We start from the raw sequence: 25,756 nt of genomic DNA on the forward strand, positions 1-25,756 counted from the left end.
GTTGGGTGTGGTGCCGGGCGCCTGTAATCTCAGCTACTTGGGAGACTGAGACAGGAGAATCACTTGAACCCAGCAGACGGAGGTTGCAGTGAGCTGAGATCAGGCTATTGCACTCCAGCCTGGGTGACAAGAGCGAAACTCCATCTCAAAAAAAAAAAAAAAAAAAAAACCCAAAAAGTTAAAGAGCTTATTGTTACAATGAGGTAAAATTGATAAAATGTAAAATAAACTAAAAGGACATATTCAAAGAAAAGTGCAAGGAACATTCTTACCACATTTTCAGTGTGCTATGGAATCTGCTCACATCTTTACTAGTAATCTCTCTTCCAAACCATGGGCTATCTCATATATTCTGAATATGATTTTCATTTAATATAAAATGTAAAGAAGTACTTCTATCACCTAAGTAAATTAGTATGTTTCATGGAAGTAATTTCCTGCAAAAGCAATTTTAATTTGCTAAGACAAAAATAAGAACAAAATCTTTCTTAATGCCACAACTACAATCTTAAAAAACAATACCAAAAATGCAAATAATAACCTATTTCCATGTTTTACTTAAATGGAGGTATCTGTGTTAAGTATTTGTGTCTAAGAAGAAGCGCTGGCAAACAAAACCAAAGCCAAAACACAGAATTCTTGCTATAAATTTTAAATTTTTTATTTTTGTTCTGGAAATTTTAGGTTTACTTAAAACCTTGTATATAATAGAAACATAATCCATTGAGCCTTTGGATAAACAAAATTTTCAGTTTACTCATAATATATTCTTCAAATTATCCCACACAAAACTGCTTAGAATGTGTTAAACTATATTGATGATTTAAAAACAAGCACAACAACATAAAGAATCTTCCTCTATTTCAGGAGAAATGATTTACTGTGAAGTTATCCTTTTAACATCTTTGGTGTCAATTCTGGGTGAACCAGGATGGTCGCTTTCTGTCTCGTTCAATGATCCTCTTGCCCTGATCTTGTTCAGACGGTGTCTCTCCCGTGTACAGCACCACAGTCTCTATGGTGGGAGCCTTAAAAGGGCCCCCTTCTTGTTTCCCTATCTGTCGTCTGATTTCTGCAGTCTCCTTGCGCACCTTTTCATAGCAGTAGGCACAAAGGACATGTTTCTGCTTCAGGTGACCACATTCAGGACAAACGTCTATATTGTTCTTTAAAACAATAAACAAAAACATATTTTAACAAGAGGCAATGTAACGAACAAATAACCACTGACAGGAGCAATGCTTACATTTTAACTTTCTTAGAATGTTCAGGCTACATGAGGTCATCATACATCATCTAGTTCCACCTCGCTTTAACTGAAGACAAGCAACATTGAGTTTGAATTAGAGAAAAACTAGAACTAGACTTTAGCCAATCTAGTACATCTTTACGTAAACACAGCAGTTGTAGTTATGTAAAAAACAAACAAACAAACAAAAAACAAAAAAAAACAAAACTCCTTTCCCCTAACTCCAAATACTAAATATCAAATAAGGAATTCATCAACATAATTAAGTGACCCATACACTCAGCATCTTAAATAAGACACCAAGGAAAAGTGAATTCCCTTTGTCTTTCAATCTATCTTAGGGAAAACAAGATAAGAACATTACAAGTTGACCTCCTTGGCTTTCTCTTTTTATCACGGTGTAATTCAAATTCCTGTATAGAATACAGGTTTGGTATATAGTATAATTTTTCTTTTTAAAAATGAACACTGATTATTCCTTAATGTAAAATTATTTTATGTTACAGTCTTAGGGTATTTTAATGATATATATATATATATATATATATATACACACACACACAACTTTAACTATAAAATAATTATAACCCCTAAAAGATTTATCAACTTATTCTAGACATAGGTTTGAAAGAAAATACAAAGAAAAATACTAAACAGGAACATTAAAGAAGCTTTAAACACTTGGTAAGATTAATATACTAACATCTGTGAGGCAGATAACGAAAGAATTTCCTTTTCCGAAGGGAAGAAAGAGGCTTGCATATTACTCGCCTAACCATATTGTCATTTTACTCCACTACTGGAAACTGGATTGCATGTACAAGTGAAGGTATGAAGACACCCACAGTTAGTAGGTCTTTTTTTCATGATCAAAGTACCCAACATAACACACTATATAGCATATGTAACAGAAAATAATTCAAGGAAGAAAATAAATGCACAGGATAAGAACTATTTCCTCAGAATAAATGCAATCAGGGAAGTCACATAATAGAACAGTGCAAGATCTCATTCCTAAAATCTTACGTCCTCTTGAGCAAATTTATGAATTACTGTTAAGCCTTAAGTAATAAAGTGTTTTTCAGTTCTACATTTAAGTTCAGCCCCAACCATCACTCAATAATACTTTCTGGCTTAAGTTCTCAGGTTTTGCTTAACAGAATGTGGACACTTATGAAAGTCAGTTTTCCGTTCTTGAGTTTCATCGGTATGGTGCTGCTGTTGTGGAACGCCATGAAGGAAACAGTAACTGAAATCCTAACTGTTAAAACCATACATGAACAGATCAGAGGTAATACACATTGTAATTTTTCTTTTTACTAGATCAGTGAAGACAGTACATCCATGTTGTCAGAGAGGAGAATATGAAATTGTCTGAGCATAGGAGAACACAAAGCAAATCTTCAAAAGAACATGAGGTCAAAAATCAGAGCTCGAAAATCTACTGCTTCATAACTGTGTGACCACAGGCAAATTCTTTTTGCCTCAGTTTCTTCATCCTAAAAATGAAGAATATCTTATTTGCTTTGGAGGGCTATTGTGAAGACATGATGAGATATAATAAACATAAGGCACTGAGATACATCATAGACACTTAATCATTGTTAGCTATTTTATTACTTATCTTAGGGTTTTCCTTCATGGTATTTTATTGGAAATGATTAAAAAAAAAATAAATATGTAAGGGCTTGTAAAACCCAAGATTCAGTAGACCTACTGCTTCCAATTTAATTCTAGAATCTGCCATAGTTAGGATGTTTACTCATCTGTAGTTCAAAACTCACACAGCTCAAGACTGGCACAGCTCACAATTCAAAAGTCATGTAGGCACCTCACAGCCTCGTTCCTTGCCCAGTCTCCAAACTCACTCATTCCTTGACTGTGTTTCTAATACTCTGGCTAGAGGACAGCAGGCATATATAATGAGAATACTATATTCCATTTAGGCCAGAGGATAGTAGACACATATAATCTGAGAAGAATTTATTCCTAGGCTATAGGAATCTACCATGAGCTTATTCAGAGGAGGACTTGAGGAAAAGCACACCCAGTGGAGGACTTGAGGAAAAGCACACCCAGTGGAGGACTTGAGGAAAAGCACACCCACAAAAATCTATGCATTACCTTAACTTTAATAAGCTTCTGTGGGTTTCTTCTCCTACACCTGTTAACTTCAATGGTGCGTCTACTTTTGGGAGCTGCCATCCAAAAGATACTATCCAAAAGGCTGGAATTCTCTTTACTTCCACTGGTATCATTTGCTGGCTCTGTAAATATGGCTGGGCCCTGTACTGCTAATGCTGGTCCTAGGAAATAAAACATAAGAGATACAGAATTAGTTTCTAGCTTCTAAATTACTATTTACAGATATCATTTTCCTTAACAATCAATGGTAAAACACACACACACACACACACACACACACACACACACAGACTATATATAAAATTGAGAATGTGAAACTCAATAATGGGATACCTTAGCTATTAAAATACTAAAGCTTATACAATGCAATTTTAAGGAACACAGAATTTTTTCTTAGTGGATCCTGCTGAAAAGAGATCAGTGAAATTCCATCAAGTTTCTTAACAAGTTAGATAGGCACCTAACTTGAACAAAACAAGCAAAGAATCACTCAACTGTCCACATTCTATTAATACTTGGTGGGTAGTAAATACCTGATTAATTTACAAGTAAATCTAGACAGATTTCCTGAATATACTTCGATCAGCACTGATGTAACTGCCAATTGGCCCTTTCTTATATTCAAACTGAGTCAGGTCCTTTATGATACAACCCCTTAAGTCACTTAGTTCCTCATATTTGATACTGATTCCTGTCTGCTCTCTAAAGAGCCAGCTCACCATTTCTCTGTATGGCCTTATTTATGTGACTATGAATTGCTTATAAAAATCAAGAGACTCCTTTACCCTTTCCTTGCTATTTCTCACAAGTGCCATACTTCTTTTTTCTTTTCTTTTTTTTTTTTTGAGACTGAGTCTCATTCTGTCACCCAGGCTAGAGTGTGGTGGCATGATCTCGGCTCACTGCAACCTCCACCTCCCAGGTTCAAGTGATTCTCCTGCCTCAGCCTCCCAAGTAGCTGGGATTACAGGTGTGCACCACCACGCCTGGTTAATTTTTGTATTTTTAGTAGAGACTCTTTCACGATGTTGGCCAGGCTGGTCTTGAACTCCTGACCTTAGGTGATGTACCCGCCCTGGCCTCCAAAAGTGCTGAGATTACAGGTGTGAGCCACCGTGCCCGGCCGCCATACTTCTTTTGATTTTAAGAACTCTTAAGAATGCACACAGCTCTCTAACACCTAACAACTGGCATTTATTTTCAGTATGTCCACAAGTATTGCCAAGCATGCCCCGGTGATTAACAACACAGGCTCAGGACTGTGAACTTGGGGCCACTGTGAACCTACTGCTTCAGTTGGAAAGTGTATACACCTAATACGACTGTTGTCAAGATTATCCCAGGAAGTACATGTAGAAAGCTTGGCACATTGCTTGGCATATAGTGGCATATATTTTCTTGGTATATTTCTGGATATTATCACTTTCAGGCTGCTTAGAAATTGAGTAGAATGTAAATGCCAAAGCAATGACAGTTTCAACATCCAAGATACTTCCAATTAAGATTAATTCCAAGTGAAATATGGGAAACAGAATTCATCTCCTCAGAGCTCAAACACCACAGAAAACATGTACTGTGCGGGAGGGAGGGAGGAAAGGAGGGAAGAGGGGAGGGGAGGGAAGGGAAGAGTACAGGGGGAGAGGGGAAGGGGGAGGTGAGGTGAGGGCAGGGCTGGAAAGGAAAGACAGATCCAGAGAGTGGTGAGCCTTGACGCCAAGTGAGACCTGCAGAACTGTCCTCTCAGGACAACTCTGTACAAATCCCTGAACTCAAAAGACTTGACCAAACTCTAGCATAGTTTCTAGCAGCATAAGACTGTATCCTAGGATGACCTCGGCCCTCCTTTAAAGTGCCTGCCTGAGAAAGTTCAACGCTGCCTGGAAAATTTCCTATTTATTTTAGCCAACATACCCCTGATAGTAGGTCCCTGAACTCCCTTAGAGCATTTCCTGGAAAAGGCACACAATTGTAAATACGTATCCCTTGCAACTAACTCGGAAGCGTTTCTCTCAAGGCCCCGAGAGCCATTCCTTCGAAATCTAATCATCAGGAAGGATAGGGCCTTTGTCTCCCACTATCTGCGGGAGAACAGAATCCTACCTAAGATAACTGCGAGCTAGCAGACACAGCCGGCTAATCACATTTGCACTGACTTCACTGTACTACACTTCTCTGACTCTACAGAGCCCCTACACTCCCGCCTCGCTCATTCTCCCTTTAAAACGCCCAAGTCACTTCTGCACGAACCGGGATGGAGCTCAGCTCTTTATCTGCAGTACTGAATAAAATTCGTTTTCAGCACTTTAATTACTGGCTATGATTTATCTTTGACACAAGGTTACATTCTGTGTACGACTGGAACAAGCAGAGGTTTTTTTTGTTTTTTGTTTTTGCGGTGGAGGGAGCGCAAAAACAGTCGTCGTGTTCTCGCTAATATGTGAATGTCACGAACTACGTCCCGGACGTGCGGCCGCGGATGAGAACCCGGGCAGAGGGTTAAGAGTGTAAGCTGCGTCTGCGACGCTGCCCGAGATCCCGTCATCAGTCCCCTCTCCCACAGAGCCCTTCTTTACCTACCCCACGGAGGACTGGGAAAGCCCGGCCGGTTCTGCGGAAACTTCCGCAGCAGTCGCTCCCAGTAGTTTCGAAGCAGGCCCCGGGCCGCAGGCCACGGCGGAACCACTAAGACCAGCATGGCCAGCGCCATTTTCCCTGCTGGAAGACCGCCCCGGTCCCGCCCCTGCTTTCAGCATGCGCACAGGCACAGAATCGGGCAAGCCTCCCTTTCTAGAACTACAACACCCCGCATGCTCTTGGAGCAGCTCTGACTCTCCTCCAATCATAGAGAGAAAAGGAAGGGCGAGGGGCGGGGAAATGAAAGAAAATCGGCCACAGTGCGCATGTATGCGGATGTGCTTTGGCTCTTCGGGTAAAGATGGCGGAGCGCGGGTACAGCTTTTCGCTGACTACATTCAGGTATGGAAGGGGCCCTCGAGGTCCTCAGCGTAGTCGAGGTTGCAGGAGCTCTGTCGACTTAGTTTTTCCCATCCTGACGTCGGGATTGGTGCTTCTGGAGGGTCCAGTAGAGAATGGAGGTGGAAGTGCGGCTTTGCAAAGTCATTTGCCAGGCCGGCCCGGGATTCCTGGAGCTTCCTTGGTCTGAGGCTGCTGGAGCATCGGGGGGCTGCGGGACGGCGAGGCACATAGCCAAGGATTCGCTTTCACTTTGGAGACTAGAAAAGAAGGCAGTTTTAGCTCAACCATCTTTGGGTGGCCCGTTCCGAACCCAGGATTTTTTTTCCTGGCTCAAGTGGACCTGATGCGGTGGTTTCTGAAACTCGGAATCATGGTCAAATATGTGGGATCCCCTTTTCTTGGAAAACTCTCAGCTTTACAGTTAAGTCGAAGTCTTGGTCTCCGTTTGGCACTAGTGTCTTTCAAAACCTCCCGCTTTCGATTTCTTCGATGCATGAATTAGAAACGTAAGGAGTAAAAACCGAAAGCGCCTATCACTTTTTTGTGAACCCTTAACAACGAGGCAACAGTTTGAGTTTTGGCCTTTTTTTTTTGGTGTGTGGAGGGGGAACGCAGAGGGGGATGTTTACTTAAAACAAGTTTGTAGGCTTTTCTATTGTAGAACAGGGGATTAGAATAGTAAGTTTACTTTCCAAAATACAGTTGAGGCGAACCGTGGCTCCCAATGTGAGGAAACCATCAACGAAGACTTTTAAAAATTGACTGGGGAAGTTTTCTGACTTAACCATTTTCTTAAGGATCAGTAATGCCCAGTGTACTTCAAATGTACTCCTGACAACTGAAGGCAGGCGGGATTTAACTTGTTGAGTACTTTCTGTGTAGGTGCAACTTAACCTTAACCTGCTCCATCTCTTTCCACTGCTATGATGAATGTTATCTGAGCTTCTTACAGATGAACTAACCACAGCTTGTACAAATTAAATAACTTGTCTGAGGTCATCGGTTAGTAGCTGAGTTGACATTCAAACTGGATTTTTTTCTGATAACAAAAATTAATACACTTTCTATTACATAATGTCTTAAATTCCAAAAGTACCTTTCTCTTGGCAGTTTTCAGTAAGCAGTGAGTGCACGTAATATTTTTGTAACCTTTGAACAAGATTAATTTAATTATGCAATAAAAAGTGTCATATTACATATGACAGAAGTGTGTGTGCAGGATGTATTCACTGTTCATATTTGTGAAGAAAACAAATGTGGTCCTCTTTTTAGAGACAGGGACTCGACAGCCTCCAGCTCTTGGGCTCAAGGGATCCTCCTGCCTCAGTCTCTGGAGTAGCTGGCACTAGAGGTGTGCACCACCCTGCCTGCTATTTTTTTTTTTTTTTTTTTTTTTAAGGCTTGGGGTCTTGTGATGTTGCCCGGGCTGCAAATGTGGTCTTTTATCTCAAAGAAAGTGTAATCCTAGTGGAGCTGAAAACATAAAACAACCATATACCTTCAGGGCTCAATCTTTTTGTAACAAATTTCTTTATTAAAATAAACTTTTGGCCAGGCAGGGTGACTCACAACTGTAATCCCAGCTACTTGGGAGACTGAGGCAGAAGGATCACTTTAGCCCAGGAGTTCAAGACTAGCCTGGGCAACACAGCAAGACCCTATCTCTGAAAAAATTAAAAAATTAGCCAGGCATGTGCCTGTAATCCAAGCTTTTGGGTGCCTGAGAGCGAGAGGAGCACTTGAGCCCAAGAGTTTAGGATGCAGTGAGCTGTGATTCTGCCACTGCACTCCAGCCTGGGTCACAAAGCGATACCCCATGTCTAAAATTTTTTTTAAGAAAAACCAAACTTATGTTTTGTTTGTTTGTTTTAAACATGGTGGATTCAGCTGTTTTAAATAAAAAGAAAATATTTGTTTCTAGCCTCTCGTAATCAGAATTAAACTAATGGTGGAAAGGACTAGATACCATACAGGATGAAACAGTTCTTGTGGAGTACATTTGGTTGGGGAATTGACAATAAATGAGTAAACAAATTGGTGCCTACTAATAAATTCTCTTACTAAGGAATTTTATTTTAAAAAGGGTAAAGAAAGGAATATAACTTTAGATTGAGTAATCAGGAAAGGCTTGTGCTTCGGGGTGATTTTTGAGACTGGAAGATTAAAAGTAGCCAGCTATTTGAAGATTTAGAAATAAGGAGACTTGTAGACAGAGGGAACAGCATGTTTGAAAGCCCTGAAACTGGGAAGGAGCTTGAGCTCTTAAAGGAATGAAAATGAGGCAAATGTGCTATTGTGAGCAAGGAGGTGATGTGGGAGAGGGCTAATCGTGTAGGGCTTTGTAGGCCAGAGAAGGAAATTTTATTTTAAGTGAACAAAGAAGTTCTTACAAAATCTAAGTGGAGGTGACATGGTACAAAGGCAACTTTGACTGGGGGTGGAAGTAAGGTTGAGAAAGGAAAACCAGATAGAAGGCTATTTCAGTTATTCCATGTAGGGATACTGATGCTATGGAATGGGCCAGTGGCATTATGGAATATAAAGATGGTTGATTGCTCAGCCAGCTCACAGGTCAATGAGCTTTCACGCAGTGGTAAAGATAGGTAAGTACAGTTAATAGGAACAGAGAAAAGGTAACTATTAAGTTTATATGAGCCTTTAAATGTTACCCAGGGGTATATGAATTAGGTATTGAACAATAATTGAAAGCTGGATGGACCCAGAAAGTTATGACATGATTATTGAAATAGTGACTATTAAAGGAAAAAAAGTTCAGCTTAATTTTTTAAATGTCAGTTGATGTTGTTCTGCTCAAATTAACTAATTATATCAAGAGCCTTAGAGCTGTCACCCTTAGGTCTGTTTCTTTAATTGGTCTAGATGTGTCTCTGTCAGCCAAATGATTGTAGATTCCTGGTACTAGGTTATGTGCTGGAATCCTGACTGAACATAGCTGACTTTATTGAGGAAGGCAAATATTGTAAAAATAATAAAGAGGCCAAGGCAGGAGGATTGCTTGAGACCAGGTGTTTGAGACCAGCCTGGGCGACATAGCGAGACCCTGTTTCTACAAAACAATAATAATAATAATTCAGATATGATGAATCTTAGGTAAAGAGGAAGTACAGGACATCACAGGCATCAGTGAATAGGTATTCAACTTAATCTGAGGGGTCAGGGCAACTTCCGTTAGGACATGATTGAAGGAAAAGAGTTCACAGGGCAGTAGAGAAATGCATTTCAGATGGAGGGATTAGCTTGTGAGTGAGGTTTTTGAAGTTTGAGAGTAGTCTATGTGTTTGGAGCAAGGAGGGATGGAGTTGAGATTTGGGTGACCAAGGGAATATTTGTAATTATATGAAGAGAAAATACAGACTTCTGAAATTTGCAATAGTAGATGGGAGATAAGGATCTAGCTGTGTCACTTTGGACAAAACACTTTCACTCAGACTTTTTGAAATTAGGTTGGTTTGTGATGATTCTAATCAAACAACTAGGTTGAAATAAAGTATAACTCTAAAAGGCCAGTTTAAGACTTGTGTTTAGCTACCAAATCCATGGAACCAGATCTGTTAAGTGTGACCATCTCGTGGCTTCTAGAAATAGTTGTATATTATGTAGAGGATACTTAACTGTGAGTGATATCTAGGTGTTATTGTCTTAGGCCATGTCTATGTTCTAAAACCCCCCCCCCCCACTTGAAATATATGCTGCTGTTTGGTTTTTAACAAACACATACATGTTCTTAATAACATTACCATTCAGTATGTGCTTGTTACTGATTTTGTGCCAGACAGTTTTATAGGAATTACTTCACTTAATCACAACAATGCTTTGAAATAGGTACAGGACCCTTGTAGGGGATGGTGATTTCAGGACTCCCACAAATACCAAGTCAAGGCGTACTCACGTTCTATAGTCAGCCCTGTGGAATCCATTGATACGGAAAACCAGTTGTGGTTACTGTGTCCTCATTTTACAGGTGAGAAAACAAGCATAGAAAACTTAGGGTGAAAAGAAGCAACAGTAATACCACTGCTCCATGTGGCAGACAAAAACCAAAGAGAAAGTAGTGCTTCAGTAGGAGTATGTTCTAATTGCCTTGTAAACTTGGTTTCGTTCGTTTTTTCTTTTCTTTTCTCTCTTTTTTTTTTTTTTTTTTTGAGATGAGGTTTCGGTCTTGTTGCCCAGGCTGGAGTGCAATGGTGCGATCTCGGCTCACTGCTACCTCCACCTCCTGGATTCAAGCGATTCTCCTGCCTCAGCCTCCCAAGTAGCTGGGATTACAGGCGTGCACCATTATACCCAGCTAATTTTTGTATATTTAGTAGAGACAGGGTTTCACCATGTTAATCAGGCTGGTCTTGAACTCCTGACCTCAGGTAATCCACCCACCTCAGCCTTCCCAAGTGCTGGGATTACAGGCTTGAGTCATTGTGCCCAGCTGTAAACTTGGTTTCTGTGCCACTTCATGATAGAGGTCAAAGGCCAGCTACTCCCTGGGGTTGGATAAATTGGATTTGACCTGAATGTCTGTACTATCTCAGAGATGTTCTTACAATAAATATTGGATGATATGTGAACGTAACAAATACCTGTGTTTCTTTTAAGCCCATCTGGTAAACTTGTCCAGATTGAATATGCTTTGGCTGCTGTAGCTGGAGGAGCCCCGTCAGTGGGAATTAAAGGTAATTAAATGCTTCATTCATTTCAGATGCCTGTTAGTAGTTATCTTAATTATTTTGGAATTAATTAGTAGTTAATTTATACAGAGCTGCAGTAGTATAATTTTTAATAATTTTTTGTTACTTTACAGTGTTTTGGAGTTTAAATAGTAATAAGTCTAAGGTCATTCAAATTTCTTTTCAAAGTAAATAATAACACCTTTTTCTGTTAGCTGTAATATTCACAGTAGTCTTTCTCATTCAGAAAACTCTTTTTTTTTTTTCCTCACTGATTATATCACTACTTGCTGGCAGTTTTTATCCTTATAATTTAGGAAAGTTTAATTATAAAACATAAGCTAAATATGTTGTGTGTCACTTTAAAAGGCTGTATCATTTATTGTAAATTTCATGTTACGAGACTATTGGGACAAGTAGGCAGAAATCCATTATTTTAAAACGTGAACTCTCAGGTATCTTTAGAGTGCTTACAAAAGGTTATGTAATACCTTTAGCTGTAGGGACGATTTTTTTGTGTAGTACTAATGACCAGTGAGGGAAAAATGGACTTACCATTTCTTAGGTAATTTTGTTAATAGGACTCCGGAAGAAAAGGTTTTATAAATTAAAGGAAATAAAGGACTTTTGAGTTTAGTGCATCCATAATAGAAAGCTGTTAAAACAGTCTTATAAATGATTAAACATTTAGGTCTGTCTCTTTTTTTAAGCTGCAAATGGTGTGGTATTAGCAACTGAGAAAAAACAGAAATCCATTCTGTATGATGAGCGAAGTGTACACAAAGTGGAACCAATTACCAAGCATATAGGTTTGGTGTACAGTGGCATGGGCCCCGATTACAGGTACTTTATACTTTTTATAGTGTTTCTCACCATCTCATGAATTGATTGTAATCTGTATTTTCAGGAGAAAAACCAAGGTTGTTTTCCTTTTATCTTCCAATTCCTCTTTTTTTGTGTGCTTTGTTTAGCAATAGCAGCCTCATTGAGAGCTGAATTTAGTTTGCCTGTGTAGGTTACTTTAAAGAGAATAACTCAGATGTGAAAGAGGAGGTAGATAGATTACATAGCTCCTCTTTTCTCTGTTTAGTGGACTTTCCCTTCTGACATATTCCTCTTCTACTACTCAGGAACTGGGCATAAGGGCTTTAGTTTTCGCCAGTGCAGTTTAAAAATGATAAGAGCAATTTATGTTATAATAAACTATATTCTAAAAAGTATGAGGCAACAAAAGAAAGCATCGCAATCCAGAGTTAACCTTACCTCTTTTCCTGTTCTTCACAAAGGAACAAAATTCTCAAACACCACTGCAAGTTACTGAGTGTGGCAGCCAACCAGGATCCCAGTGCTCATATAATCACCCCCTTTATATTTCACAGGAAGAGAGAATAATCTTGTTACTCAGGGTACCAGCCAAGTTGAAAGAGATTGACAGCTTTTTGTGTCTGTCATTTAAACAAGTAAAAGGAGTATTACTTTATTGCTCATGATTTTATGGAGCAAGGTAGGTAGACGCAAAGTTTCACTTCAGTTTCACTCCTATTTCACATCTGAGTTGTTCTCTTTAAAGTAATCCAGGGTCTTGCCCAGGCAGGTCTCAAACTCCTGGCCTCAAGTGATCTTCCTACCTCAGCCTTTTAAAGTGTTGGTATTACAGGCGTGAAACACTGCACCCAGCTGAATTTTACATTTTTAGTTACAAGTAGTTTCTTACTGTTTCTTAATCTCTGAAGGGTACTCTTTGAAGCACAGGCAGAGAGATTAAAACAGTCTGCAGGAAGTAGTGACCTGAAGTGAGAAAAATATGCCCAGAATTGTGTGCCTGTGTGTTTATGTGTGCTTGTATGCACGTGTGGACTGGAGTGAGCTATAGAAAGACAAGTGGCTGCCCTTGGATAAGGGGGACAGTCTTGAAGAAGCCATGGAGTGAGATAAAATTCTCATTTTTGTACAAGAAATCTGTTACTTTTAAGCTAACTGGTACTCTATGATGCTTTGATATTTTCTTCTATATCAACTGGAATCCAATGTTAGAGTAAGACTAGCTTTGATCCAGTAGCTACCATTAAAGCAATACATGTTAAACTGGTGCTGCAGATACGTGCCTGTAAAAGAGAATGAGTCTTTGGGTAGTAGAGCATCTTCCTTGTAATTAAATCTTATTTTTTCCTTGTTAGAGTGCTTGTGCACAGAGCTCGAAAGCTAGCTCAACAGTACTATCTTGTGTACCAAGAACCCATTCCTACAGCTCAGCTGGTACAGAGAGTAGCTTCTGTGATGCAAGAATATACTCAGTCAGGGTAAGTTGCTTTTTTTACTTGAAATGTGCCATGAATTGTAGGGGGAAATCATTTTAAAGAGTAGATGTATACATAGAATGGGACTTAACATTCCTATATTTGCCTAACAAGTGGACAAAATCACTATGATAAATATTTCTGATCTTATCTGGCTCTAGAATATTTACTTAAGGAAAAAAAATGTGTTTTCTTGTTGCTCATATAACAGCAGAAAGCAGCTTCTAGATATAAAAAGTTCTTTTGCCAGTGATTAAAACACTTTATGGGCAGAAAATCATTGCTACTTTTATTTTATTTTTTTATTTTTTATTTTTTTTGAGTCAGAGTCTCACTCTGTTACCCAGGCTGGAGTGCAATGGCATGATCCTGGCTCACTGCAACCTCTGCCTCCTGGGATCAAGTGATGCTCATGCCTTAGCCTCCCGAGTAGCTGGCACCACAGGCATGCATCACCATGCCCAGCTAATTTTTTTTTTTTTGTATTTTTTTGGTAGGGATGTGGTTTTACTATGTTGGCCAGACTGGTTTCAGACTCCTGACCTCAAGTGATCTGCCTGTCTTGGCCTCCCAAAGTGTTGGTACTGCACCTGGCCTCTACTTTCAAATTTATGTTTCTAACCAGAAATGATTGTAAGCACATGATGAAAGCAGCTCTTTGACACATTCATATTTCTTTTCATTCCCCAGCTGCTTTGGGTGTGGATGAGATAGCATATAGGTAGTTGTTGATATGTAAACCTAGTGGAAAAGCTGCATTAACTGAAAATTGTCATTTTGTAATAGGTAAACCTAGTGGAAAAGCTGCATCAATTGAAAGTTGTGATTTTGTGACAAGTAAACCTAGTGAAAAAGCTGCATTAATTAAAAGTTATTATTTTGTTAGGACACTAAATGTTACTCCACACTTATTAACCCCAGTGTCTTAGGTGACACTCTGTTCAATCCAATTTTTTTTTTTTTTGGGCTACTATTCCTCACTACTGTAAAGAGAATTAGTTTTGAATTGATTCATTCAGAAAGGTGTTAAATACTTTTTAAGGAACTTACAAGTCTAATTGAGTTTGCCTGATTATTTGCTTTATTTGAGAGTACTGATAAATTCTTGAGGATGACTTTCATGAAAATGCCAAGTAATTTTCATTTTCCTGTCTGCAGTGGTGTTCGTCCATTTGGAGTTTCTTTACTTATTTGTGGTTGGAATGAGGGACGACCATATTTATTTCAGTCAGATCCATCTGTAAGTATCAGTAGATGTATTTGAGGGATTTGTCTTTAAAAGTGCTCTTTGAATATCGAACAGAAATAGAAGCCATAAAAACTTTACAATTTAGCAGTATTTTCTTCTTTTTCACCTGGGCTTTAGAAGATATGAGGTCGTGCATTTTTGTGTGTATATTTAAAATTTTGGTAATTTGGTCTTCTGATAAGGAAGCTGTATTAGTTCTACCCTCTTTTCTTCTGCCATGTTTACTTCATACACTTGGGTGATTTGTTGAAATAGTTGTTATCAAATGTATTTAAACCTGTAACTTTGGGAAATATTGGAATTGAAGATGTGGATCTAGAGGACAGTGTTGTGGTGTTTGCCGTCAGTTGAATCTTGGGGTTGACTTGAGTGACTTTTCCAGCAAAAACATTAATCTGTCTTGAATTCAGTGTTTTGCAAGAATGATTGTGAAATTGGTACCTTGGGTGAGTTGTCTGCTGTAATGCAGAAGAATGGTATCTGAATAGAAGGGATTTGTAAAGGATAATAGTACTCCACATCTGTCCCATTTGCTATGAGAACCTTAAGACAAAATTCAAGATTAGGAAATTACCTTTCATGTTTTATGGATTATTAGATAATTACAAGTTTACTCAATGCAGACCTTATGATCTACTCTTAAAACCTGAGATGGCAAGAGAAAAATATTTTGGTTGTTACTTAAATCAGAAAAAATAAGTATTTGGGGAACTTTGATAGTGCTGTTACTCCATCTCTGAGTTTCCAAAGCTAAATGACAAGCCCTCTTATCTTCCTTTTCAGAAGGTAGCAGAAGCCACCATTTCTGGAATCCAGATTTCTTCTTTTGTCCTATTTTCCTCTGTTGTATCTAAAAAACAATTGTTTTCATTTAAAACATAATGGATTATGTTTCTTTTGGTATTTTTTCTGATGAGATGCTCTCTTTTTAATTTATTCACTAATGATCAAGAGTTGGTCACCATTTTTCAGATTTATATGAGAGACTTAAATCGCTTCAGTCTGTGAAGCTAAAATACTACTCTTGATTATTTGTTTAAGTTAACCTCAATTTCTTTTAACCGGCTTTGTTACATAATTTATGTACACTTAATTGCATCATCACCAGCTTCATCAGTTTGATGAGTTCTGATATATGTAAATGTCTGAAGAAACCATTACTACAATGAGGATATCAAAAATTTCCAGAACCTCCAAAAGTTTCTTCATGCATCTTTGGTTTCCATCCTTCTAGCCTTCTTAAAAAAATAACCTATTTTGTGATGTTTTCCATTCTAATAATATTCTGTGACCTTCAAAGTTAGAGAACAATTAATAAAGCTAAAAATTAAATGGCAGGGCAATATAATTGTATTTGTGTTTTAAAATATGGTTCTTTACTCTTTCTATCCTGATTAGGGAGCTTACTTTGCCTGGAAAGCTACAGCAATGGGAAAGAACTATGTGAATGGGAAAACTTTCCTTGAGAAAAGGTAGGCTCACTCACTGTAACTGCATTCATTAGCAAACTCACTTTATGGTTTTTGGTGCTCTTTAAGTAATTAATATCATGAGACTAAAGAAAATTGCTGTATTACTCTGTATATTAATCTAGTTACAGATAAATCAAAAACTTATCTCCCTCCTAGTTTCCTAGCCTTCAGTATATCGAGTGGTAATTAATATTCATTTCCTAAGGAGTTGTCTTTTTACATTCTATGGTTTCCTAAATGCTTTTTTTGTTTTGTTTTGTTTTACTTTTTACTTCACTTTTTTCATTTCCTAAGAAGTTGTCTTTTTACATTCTATGGTTTCCTAAATGCTTTTTTTGTTTTGTTTTGTTTTACTTTTTACTTCACTTTTTCTGCCATTTTAGGAGGGAGAAAAAGAACATTGAATCTGGAATAAAAAATTTGGGGAGACAGATTTTTAAATGATTTAATGATAATAGTTTACATTATGACAGTAAAAAAAAGTGTGAAACCAAATGCCTAGAGTTGAAGTTATATTAAATATTTGATATGTGTGCTTGATAAAAAGTGGAGCACTATGTAAAAAATCTGTCGGTGCCCAAGTACAAGCTGCTCTCACTTATTTCCAGCTGTATTCTAGTCTCAGTGTTACTGTAGTCCTTCAAAACTCTCCAAGCTTTTGAAGAGGAAAATGTTTTATTTCTTGATATGTAATAGTTGCACATATTTTTGCAGTATATGTGGTATTTTAATACCTGTATACAGTGTGTCAAATCAGGGTAATTGGATATCCGTTACCTCAAACATCTATCTTTTCTTTGTGTTGGGAGCATTGCAGATCTTCTAACTGTTCTGAAATAGGGAGAAGAAAAATAATTTCCTGAGTGTACTATTGGACACCAGAACTTACTCCTCCTATCTGACTTCATTTTTATACCCCTTCACCAACTTCCTTCATTTCTTCTTCCCTTCTCCCTTCCCAGCCTCTGGTAACCACTGTGCTACTCTCTCCCTCCATGAGATCCACTTTTTTTAGCTCCCACATATGAGTGAGAACATACAATATTCATCTTTCTATGCCTGGCTTGTTTTACTTAACATAATGACCCCCATTTCCATCCATGTTGCTGCAAATGACAGGATTTCATTTTTTCATGGCTGAATAATAATAAAAAATTTTGTAACTCCGTTTAACAGATGAGCCTTCACAGTACATTTTTCATGTAATGTTAAGGTTATTAAAAATCTTAGGCCTGGGTTTAAATGGTAAATTTAATCTTAGGCTCTTAAGGTACTTTTTCATTTTTCTTTTTTATATTAATGAGTCTTCCAAATATTTCACATTGTTATTACATGATACGTTTTGTTTTATTTTTGTTTCAGAGGCATTTTATTTAGACAACTAAAAATAATTAGATGTTCAGAACCAGTGTACAATGAAAGAGAAATTAAACCAGTTACTTTATCATGTATTCCCTCTTTACAACCAAAGCAAAAAACAACAACAAAGACATTCTGCTTTAAGGGAAAGTCAGACAAATAAGCCAGTATATTTTTCTTCTCCATAATGATATAAACAGCTGCAAGAACTTTTAATTGTAATAAGAGAAGTCGGATGTTGTCTTGTACATATTCATTAAAAAGATGACAGGCCATTGCACTACAAGAGGATAACTCAACCTCCCTTCATCTGATCCTCTTGAGATTTCACTTACAGGTAACACCAAGTTAGTTGTTCCAGCAATGGAGCTAATTCATATTCCTCATTATTTATTACTGCTTTTGCCTTAAGCGGAGAGTAACTCTGGAAGGCTGATGTTTTTCTCTGCTTGCTTGTTCTAGTCCAGTTGTGTATTATCTGTGGCACATGCTTGATGCTCAGGCCTTAACTTGAGGAGTTGAAGAATAGATGGAATCTGAATTCTCTGAAGCAGTTTCTTCTAGCTCCTCTTCTCTTGTCTCTGCAAAACCAATCTTTGGCTTCTCCAGCTCACTGCTATCTTCTTCAGGAAGCACACATTTCTAAAAGCTGTATGTTTTTCCTACCATGGTTTGCCAGTCTCAGTGTTCCATCTTCAGAACCACTGGCATACAGTTCTCCATCAGGACCAAATCTCACACAGTAAATAGGACTGGAGTGTCCTTTGTAGGATTCTAATTCTTCTCCACTATTGTCATCATACTTATAAGTTTAACATCTTCACCACCTGCAAAAAGAAATTCTTAAGGTGAAGAGATTCAGAGTTAATGGTTACAGGAGCTTGAAAGGATTTAATTGGTTCCAAACTTACTGTACTATCAAAAGCACTGGATCAGCCATAAGTTATTACCAAAATATCTCCCTCAGGAATATATTCCATACTACTAGCTGACATATTAAAATTTAGAGATTTCATTTCTGTCATAGTAGCATGATCCCAGAGTCTAACAGTTTTGTCATCAGAAGAAAGAATCTGTTTATCCACACTGCACCATAGGGCCTTTTTTATATCAGAGCTGTGATCACTAACTTCCTCAGGTTCTGCTTCGGGTTTGTTCAAGTCATATATGCGTAACAGTTTATCCTGTTCCCTGGTTAACAAATAATTACTATCCTGCATGAAATCCATAGTCTTGACAATGTTTTTATGAGCCAAGGTCATCAGTTCATCTCCTGGGATAGCATCCCACACTTTGTGAAATCTGCAGCTGCTGTGGCAGCTTTGATGGCATCCTTATTCAGTGTTATACCCCCAAACAGCATCTTTATGACCCAAAAGGATTCCAAATCAGTCTCCTATATCTCCCTGGCATAGCATAGGTTTGCCGTCTTTGCAAGCACTGATTTAGAAATACTCGTAAGGCTGGCCGGGCGCAGTGGCTTGTGCCTGTAATCCCAGCACTTTGGAATGCTGAGGTGGGTGGATCACCTGAAGTCAGCAGTTCGAGACCAGCCTGGCCAACATGGTGAACCCCCCCCCCCCCCCGTCTCTACTAAAAATACAAAAATTAGCGGGGAGTGATAGCACGTGCCTGTAACCCCAGCTACTCGGGAGGCTGAGGCAGGAGAATTGCTTGAACCTGCCTGGGAGGTGGAGTTTGCAGTAAGCCAAGATTGCACCACTGCATTTCAGCCTGGCTGACAGAGCAAGACTCTGTCTTGAGGGAAAAAAAAGCCCCTAAGGCATGATGCCACTGAAGGCCAAGTCAGCCACGGGTCGTGTGTGGCCAGAACAGGTGAGCAGCATCAGTCTCATTGCTATGGAGGTGGTGAACCCAGTGATTGGGTTGGTGGACTGAGGGTCATCCTTGTCTTCTCTGCTACAGCGCCCGGGGTTCCTCCAGGCCTCACCCTAACACTGGGGCTGGGCAGGGAAACAGGAAAAGGTGGCACCGAGATTAGGAAGGAGCTAGGGAGGGGCTGGGGAGTCGGGGAAGGGTGAGCAACAGTTGACAATGGAGGGGGGAAAGTAGGGGATGGGGAGAACCAAAGAAACGACCCAGCCACTATTCACACTGTCCACACTGGTATCGGCAGGAAGTGACATGTTATGTTTTAGCTTATGAGAAAAAGATGAGATTTTAGCAAAGTTCTGATTTTTCTGTGTTTTAAAAATTATAATGCCACCACATCCTGATTGTTAAAATATTTATACTTAAGAAGTTTCCTGGCTGGGTGCAGTGGCTCACGCCTGTAATCCCAGCACTTTGGGAGGTCGAGGCAGGTGGATCGCAAGGTTAGGAGATCGAGACCATCCTGGCTAACACAGTGAAACCTATCTCTACTAAAAATACAAAGAAATTAGCTGGGCGTGGTGGCAGGCGCCTGTAGTCCAAGTTACTTGGGAGGCTGAGGCAGGAGAATGGCATGAGCCCAGGAGGTGGAGCTTGCAGTGAGCCAAGATAACTCTGTCTCAAAAAAGAAAAGTTTCCTAAACTAAACCCATTTTAGGGTCATACCCTTCATGATGTTGGGAATTGAGCACCAGATATTGTCAGTTTTTTTATCTGGGGACAGCTACAAGGAGGTGATTAAAAGAATGTGTAATTTAGTATTTTTAAGATGTTTAGAGTTTTAAAAACTTACGTTGTTGCTGTCGTTGTATTTAAATAAACAATATAAACAATGATATAAGTAATTTTTGTTTAATTCTTCAGGTATAATGAAGATCTGGAACTTGAAGATGCCATTCATACAGCCATCTTAACCCTAAAGGTTAGCTCAGTATTCAACAACTGGATTTACAATGATTTCATGATTAACTGCTTAGAAAATTGACCTTTTTTCCTCCGTCCTCAATAGGAAAGCTTTGAAGGGCAAATGACAGAGGATAACATAGAAGTTGGAATCTGCAATGAAGCTGGATTTAGAAGACTTACTCCAACTGAAGTTAAGGATTACTTGGCTGCCATAGCATAACAGTGAAGTGACTGAAAAATCCAGAATTTCAGATAATCTATCTACTTAAACATGTTTAAAGTATGTTTTGTTTTGCAGACTTTTTGCATACTTATTTCTACATGGTTTAAATCGACTGTTTTTAAAATGACACTTATAAATCCTAATAAACTGTTAAACCCACCTTCCAGCCTTTTAGGAGTTGCTAAAATTTTAACAGTTACTTCCTGCTTTTTATCACAGTTGATTTCTGAAGACTACATTGCGAAGCAGAATGATGAAATCACTTTTTCGTTGTTAAGCAATTTTGGTTAAGTTAAATCTTACTGCCCTCTTCACTATCAGATGTTGCCTGTGTTTCCATAAAGCAAAATGCTGATTTTGGTGAAAAACATCATTGCTTCTAGAGCTGGGAGGATCTGCAGACTTTCATAGATTCATAGGACAAGAAAAGAAGCATAGGTGCTTTTAGGTGCCATTAGGTATTGATCAGTGAAATCCTAGGGTGCTCTATGAGATTGTACTAGGCCTGTGAAGAGTGGTAAGCCAAATAGGTCTCCATGGGAGATACGATATGTAAGTAAATAAACAATGGTTTGCTGGTTCCTGTTGGTGTCTCCATCACAAGTAGGTTTTAAAGGAACCTGGGTTCTTAGATTTTGTTAGACTTTTTAAACTCAAGGATGAGCGTAAGTGCTTGAAATAAAATTCTAATACGTAAGTGTCAAAACTATGGCTTAAGACTCTTGTTAATTCATTAATGTAATCTCAGTATAATAAGTACCTTCATTATAGTGAAAGTTATAATTAAGTATCTGAACTCATGTGAAGGCAGTGCTTAGTTTTGTTTTTTTTTTTTTAATTTTTTTTTAAGGCATCTTAGGATAAAATCATTAATTTTCTTTACAGAACATAAGGAGAGTTTATAAGCATAATCATTCTTACCAATGTGAAAGTATAGTGGGCAATTCCATGATTTAAATGTAGCTCAAAAGATTCTAAGATTTAGTTAAGGGCAAAAGAATCTTATTTTGGAGATTTTTCTCAGGGTCCCCAGTTCTGTTACCTACCATCACTATAACACCCATATGTTGTTTTAGGTGGCAAAAGCATTATAGTAGATGAAAGATGGTAACTTTGACTTCCTGTTTCAAGATGTTTGTCTTGGCCTCATCTAATAATCTCTCTTATGGGCTTCTGATATATTTTCACTTTAGCACACTAGAAAGTGGACATAGTAGCAAAAAGGGTCTTTGAAGTCAAGTCTCAGCTATCTCACCTACTGGCTGAGTGACTATGCGAGGTAATTATCTCAGGGTTTGTTTGTTTCTTGAGACAGTGTGTGTCACCCAGGCGGGAGTGCAATGGCATGATCTTGGCTCACTGCAGCCTTATCCTCCCCGGCTCAGGTGATCAATCCTTTTACCTCAGCCTCCTGAGTGGCTGGGACTACAGGCATGTACCACTACGTCCGGCTCATTTTTGTATTTTTAGTAGAGATGGGGTTTCACCATGTTGCCCAGACTGGTTTCCAACTCCTCAGCTCAAGCGGTTCACCCGCCTCGGCCTCCCAAAGTGCTGGGATTACAGGCATGAGCCACTGTGCCTGGCCATATCTCAGGGTTTCCTAAGGACTAAATTTGATAACACAAGTTAAAGCCTGGTGTGGTTAATAGTTAATTAGCTGTTAGCTGCTGTTGAATTTATTTAGTCCTTCTGTAATGTCCAGTATCAAAAGACCAAAGCAGTGTCAAAATTCTACAAATCAAAGAAGAGAAAATTAAAGGCATATAATATTTCAGAGGTAAGGAAGACTCATGTAGGTTTTTATTGTGTGCCAACAAAATTAGTCCTAAAGAATAAAGGGAGGAGAAATCAGCGGAACCAGATTTGATCCAGGTTCTGTTTTCCGCCTCCTGCCCCCATTAAATGCAAAGCCCAGTTCCAGTTCAAGCTGCCTACAACACTTCTTCCTTTGTTCTGTGTATTCTTTCCACGAACCTTAAAATTAAGTTATTCCTTTTTGTCCCAGTTCTTAGGAAAGAGTTCTTTGATGTAGCAACCCACTGCATCCCTAAACATTCCAAAACTCTTGAACCATTTCCAGCCTGTGGATTTTAGCTTAAGTATCATAATGTTCCTAATGTTCACAGCCTCTCCCTTCTTTTGGTTCTTTTTGTATCTTCTAACCCTTAAAACATTTTAACTCCATTTGTTCTACTTCTTCTCAGTTCCCTACTGAACCATGAATTTAAATTTGCAAAGCGGTTATTAGCAATGAAACATGGAGATGTTTAAAATTCACATACATGGGGAATAAAGAAGACTAATATAGAGCCTAATAAGACTAATATAATTATCAGGTGCTGATACACTCAAGCATCCCTGAAAAAAACAAAAAACAAAAAAAAACCCGACCTTGAGATAATTACCTCGCACAGTCTCTCAGGCATCAAGTAGGTGATAAATGAACACTGAAGGGTTTTTGTCTATTGCTCAATTTTCTTCATAGAATGAAACTGCCAGCTGTTAGTATTTACCTCACCTTTTTTTCAGGAGTCTATTCGTCCATGTAGGCAAGCTCTCTGAGCCCCCCATTGCAAAGAAGAGCAAGTTGATGTTCAATGAATTGCCCAAGAACATATAGGAGTTGAGAGTTCCCTTGGATTAGAATCCTAATTTCCTGAAAACCAGTCCTGATGGTTCTGTATGAAAGTCACATTGCCTCACACAGTTCCTTCAATTTAGAGCTGTTCCCTCTACCCTGTTCTCAAGAAACTTACGGAACTAGCAATATCTGGCTGCCAATTAACTGATAACTTCCTAAGCATGAGCATATTTAAAAAGTTAACATGTGAGTGCTACTCCCTGAAAGCCATCACTTTTGACTTTTAGGTATTTCATCAGGTACTTGCCTCCATATTTCAAAATAGTCGGATTATATGCCTTTTTCTTGGATTCTTGGAGTTGAGCTGCCAAACTTCTCATTGTGCAAGATAAGAATTTAGAATCCTCATATCACACTGACTTCTCCCTACCTCAATGAAATCATGTTGAAGATTTTTCTTATGACTAAGTGTACTACTATTACATTTTCTGAACAACTTTCCTGGGGGTGATAACTGCTTTTTTTGTTTTTATTTTTGAGACGGTCTCACTCTGTCACCCAGGCTAGAGTGAGGTGGCACAAATCAGTTCACCGTAGCCTTGACCTGGGCTCAAACGATCCTCCCACCCTAGTCATTGCAGTAGGTGCAAATACAGATGTCAGCCACCATGCCCAGCTAATTTTTTTATTTTTTGTGGAGACAGGGATCTCATCACTACATTGTCCAGGCTGGTTCTGAACTCCTGTGCTCAAGTGATTCTCCTGTCCTGGCCTCACAAAGTGTTGGGATTACAAATGAGCCATGGCGGCGCCCAGCCCACTTTTTTGGTTACTTTATTTTCTGTGTAGCTGTCACCAATTCTTGCCAGATTCCCCCAACAGAAATTTAACACCTTCTGTTTACTGTATTCCTCATCAGTCAGATATCAGGCAGTCTGTATCAGTTCTCTTCCCCACACCTCAGAGAAGTTTCTCTTAGAACCCCCTGTCTTCCTGTTCTAATCCAGGCTAGGTGCTTGTTTGAAACTATCTTTATTCACCTTGCTTTCTCTCTGAATTGGCTGGGTTTTAAAACTCTAAGTTAGAAATAAATTATCTCCACATTTTGAAAGCATTACTCCCTTCTAAATTCCAGTGTTGCTGATAGGAAGCCTGATACTATTGTGTATGTGATGCCAAGTCCTTTGTAAGTTTTCCCCTCTACAGCTCTTAGTTTTTCTCTTATCTGCTGTGTTCTGAAACTTAACAACTATGTTCTGAAACTTAACAACTATGTTCCTTTGTGTGGGTTTCTTAATAGTCATTGGGGTGCGCACTCTGGGCCCTTGCACTGTGAAAAACGTTTCTGTCTCCTAAATTTTCTAGTATTAGGTTTTTTGAAAAATTTTCTCTTCATTTTGTTTTTGTTTCTAAACTGTTAATTGGATACTGGATCCTTTTGTTTTTGCTCCATTTTTCATCTGTTTCTACTTTCTAAATTTTTCCAACTCATATTGATGTTTTAAAATTGGGGATATCATTTTTACTATAGAAGAACCATTTCCTGTGCTCTGCTGTCTCCTCTTAAAAAAAGAAATCCTCTTGTTTCATAGCTGAAATATCTTTTATTTGAAGATGCTAGTTATAGAATACTTTTTGAGACCATTTTTTCCCGTTTTCCATTTCCTTCAAATATCAAACAAAAATGTTGGGAAATGCTGTGTTTGTGAGGCTCACACCAGGGGATGCTGAATGTTGGTATCGCCGAGCCAGTTCTCTAGGGTCTTTCGTCTACTCATTTCTTCAGAGAAAAATAGGGTTATGGGAAGAGAGTGGTGGGGAGCGGTGGAGGGGTGCCTGCATTATGGGAGGGAAAACTGATACTCTTCTGCTAGCAGAGAAAGTGGCTGCTAGCATTGCTCTATTCAGTAGGAAAACTTCATGATGGCACCTCTCGTCCTTTGTTAGTCTGTGTGTCTGGAATCCCTCTGATGCCCTGTCTTTAGCATCTTAAACTAGTCTTCTGCCTGAACAATTTACATTTTCAATCCTGCCTGCCCTCCCTTCTACCTTCAAGGCACCTGAAGCTTTCTGGGGTTCTGCTTTGTGAATCACTGGCTAAATATCCCCTTCTACAGGCAGTTTCCTCAGTTCTCCTGACACCTCCATCTGCAGAGAGGGTGCTTGGGTTCAGGTAACCTCTCTATGGCTCACTTATCTGTAACGTGTACTTAGTATCTCCCTTTTAGGTTGTTTAAAGGATTGAACAATGTGTAAAACACTTAGAACAATGTCTGCCACGCTGTAAGGAATGAATAAGTTATTGCTCTTGTCCTCCAAAAATGTGTTGGTATAACCGGTCTGCAGTCATCTCTTCTCGTTCTTTTTGCCTTTGTGGGTTTGTTCCCTTTGTCATTGCTTTACCGTTATTTAAGGTTTGGAGAAGGAGCAGGATACACAGGATTAATTATAACTGGAAGTACTCTTTAATATTTCAGATTAGCTTTACTTTCTTACAGCCCTAATCTTTCTGGGTGACTCTGGACACTCTACTAGGCTAATATGCTAATACGCAGAAGCCATGCAATCATTTTTTCTCTTCAGAAGGACAGCACATCTTCTATGGAGGGCCCAGGACAATGCAGTGGAAAGTACTTTGGTTTGGAGGCAGAAGCCCCAGCAGCAGTACTTCTCTCAGCTGTCACCTCTGACAAGCTTCTCCAGCGTATTTCTTCTGTTAAA

The 25,756-nt window shown here is 38.8% G+C and overlaps 2 protein-coding genes and 1 pseudogene across 2 annotated transcripts; 1 reads left to right on the forward strand and 2 right to left on the reverse strand.

Moving 5' to 3' along the window:
- Nucleotides 1-636: 636 nt before the first annotated feature.
- Nucleotides 637-6,135, reverse strand: MRPL32 (mitochondrial ribosomal protein L32). The gene is made up of 3 exons (XM_007981524.3): nt 5,972-6,135; nt 3,374-3,555; nt 637-1,166 (listed from the first exon to the last, which is right to left on the reverse strand). Exons 1-3 carry the CDS (start codon nt 6,099-6,101, stop codon nt 912-914), a joined length of 567 nt encoding a protein of 188 aa, XP_007979715.1. The 5' UTR covers nt 6,102-6,135; the 3' UTR covers nt 637-911.
- A 90-nt stretch (nt 6,136-6,225) lies between these two features.
- Nucleotides 6,226-20,610, forward strand: PSMA2 (proteasome 20S subunit alpha 2). Its single transcript, XM_007981526.3, has 8 exons — nt 6,226-6,370; nt 10,982-11,058; nt 11,763-11,895; nt 13,230-13,352; nt 14,508-14,589; nt 15,997-16,070; nt 20,187-20,244; nt 20,332-20,610. The coding sequence occupies exons 1-8, from the start codon at nt 6,330-6,332 to the stop codon at nt 20,446-20,448; spliced, it is 705 nt and encodes a 234-aa protein (XP_007979717.1). The 5' UTR covers nt 6,226-6,329; the 3' UTR covers nt 20,449-20,610.
- Nucleotides 17,928-18,706, reverse strand: LOC103226161 (serine-threonine kinase receptor-associated protein pseudogene; annotated as a pseudogene).
- Nucleotides 20,611-25,756: the final 5,146 nt, after the last annotated feature.

This window comes from Chlorocebus sabaeus, chromosome 21 (genome assembly GCF_047675955.1).
Source record: "Chlorocebus sabaeus isolate Y175 chromosome 21, mChlSab1.0.hap1, whole genome shotgun sequence".
NCBI lineage: Eukaryota > Metazoa > Chordata > Mammalia > Primates > Cercopithecidae > Chlorocebus > Chlorocebus sabaeus.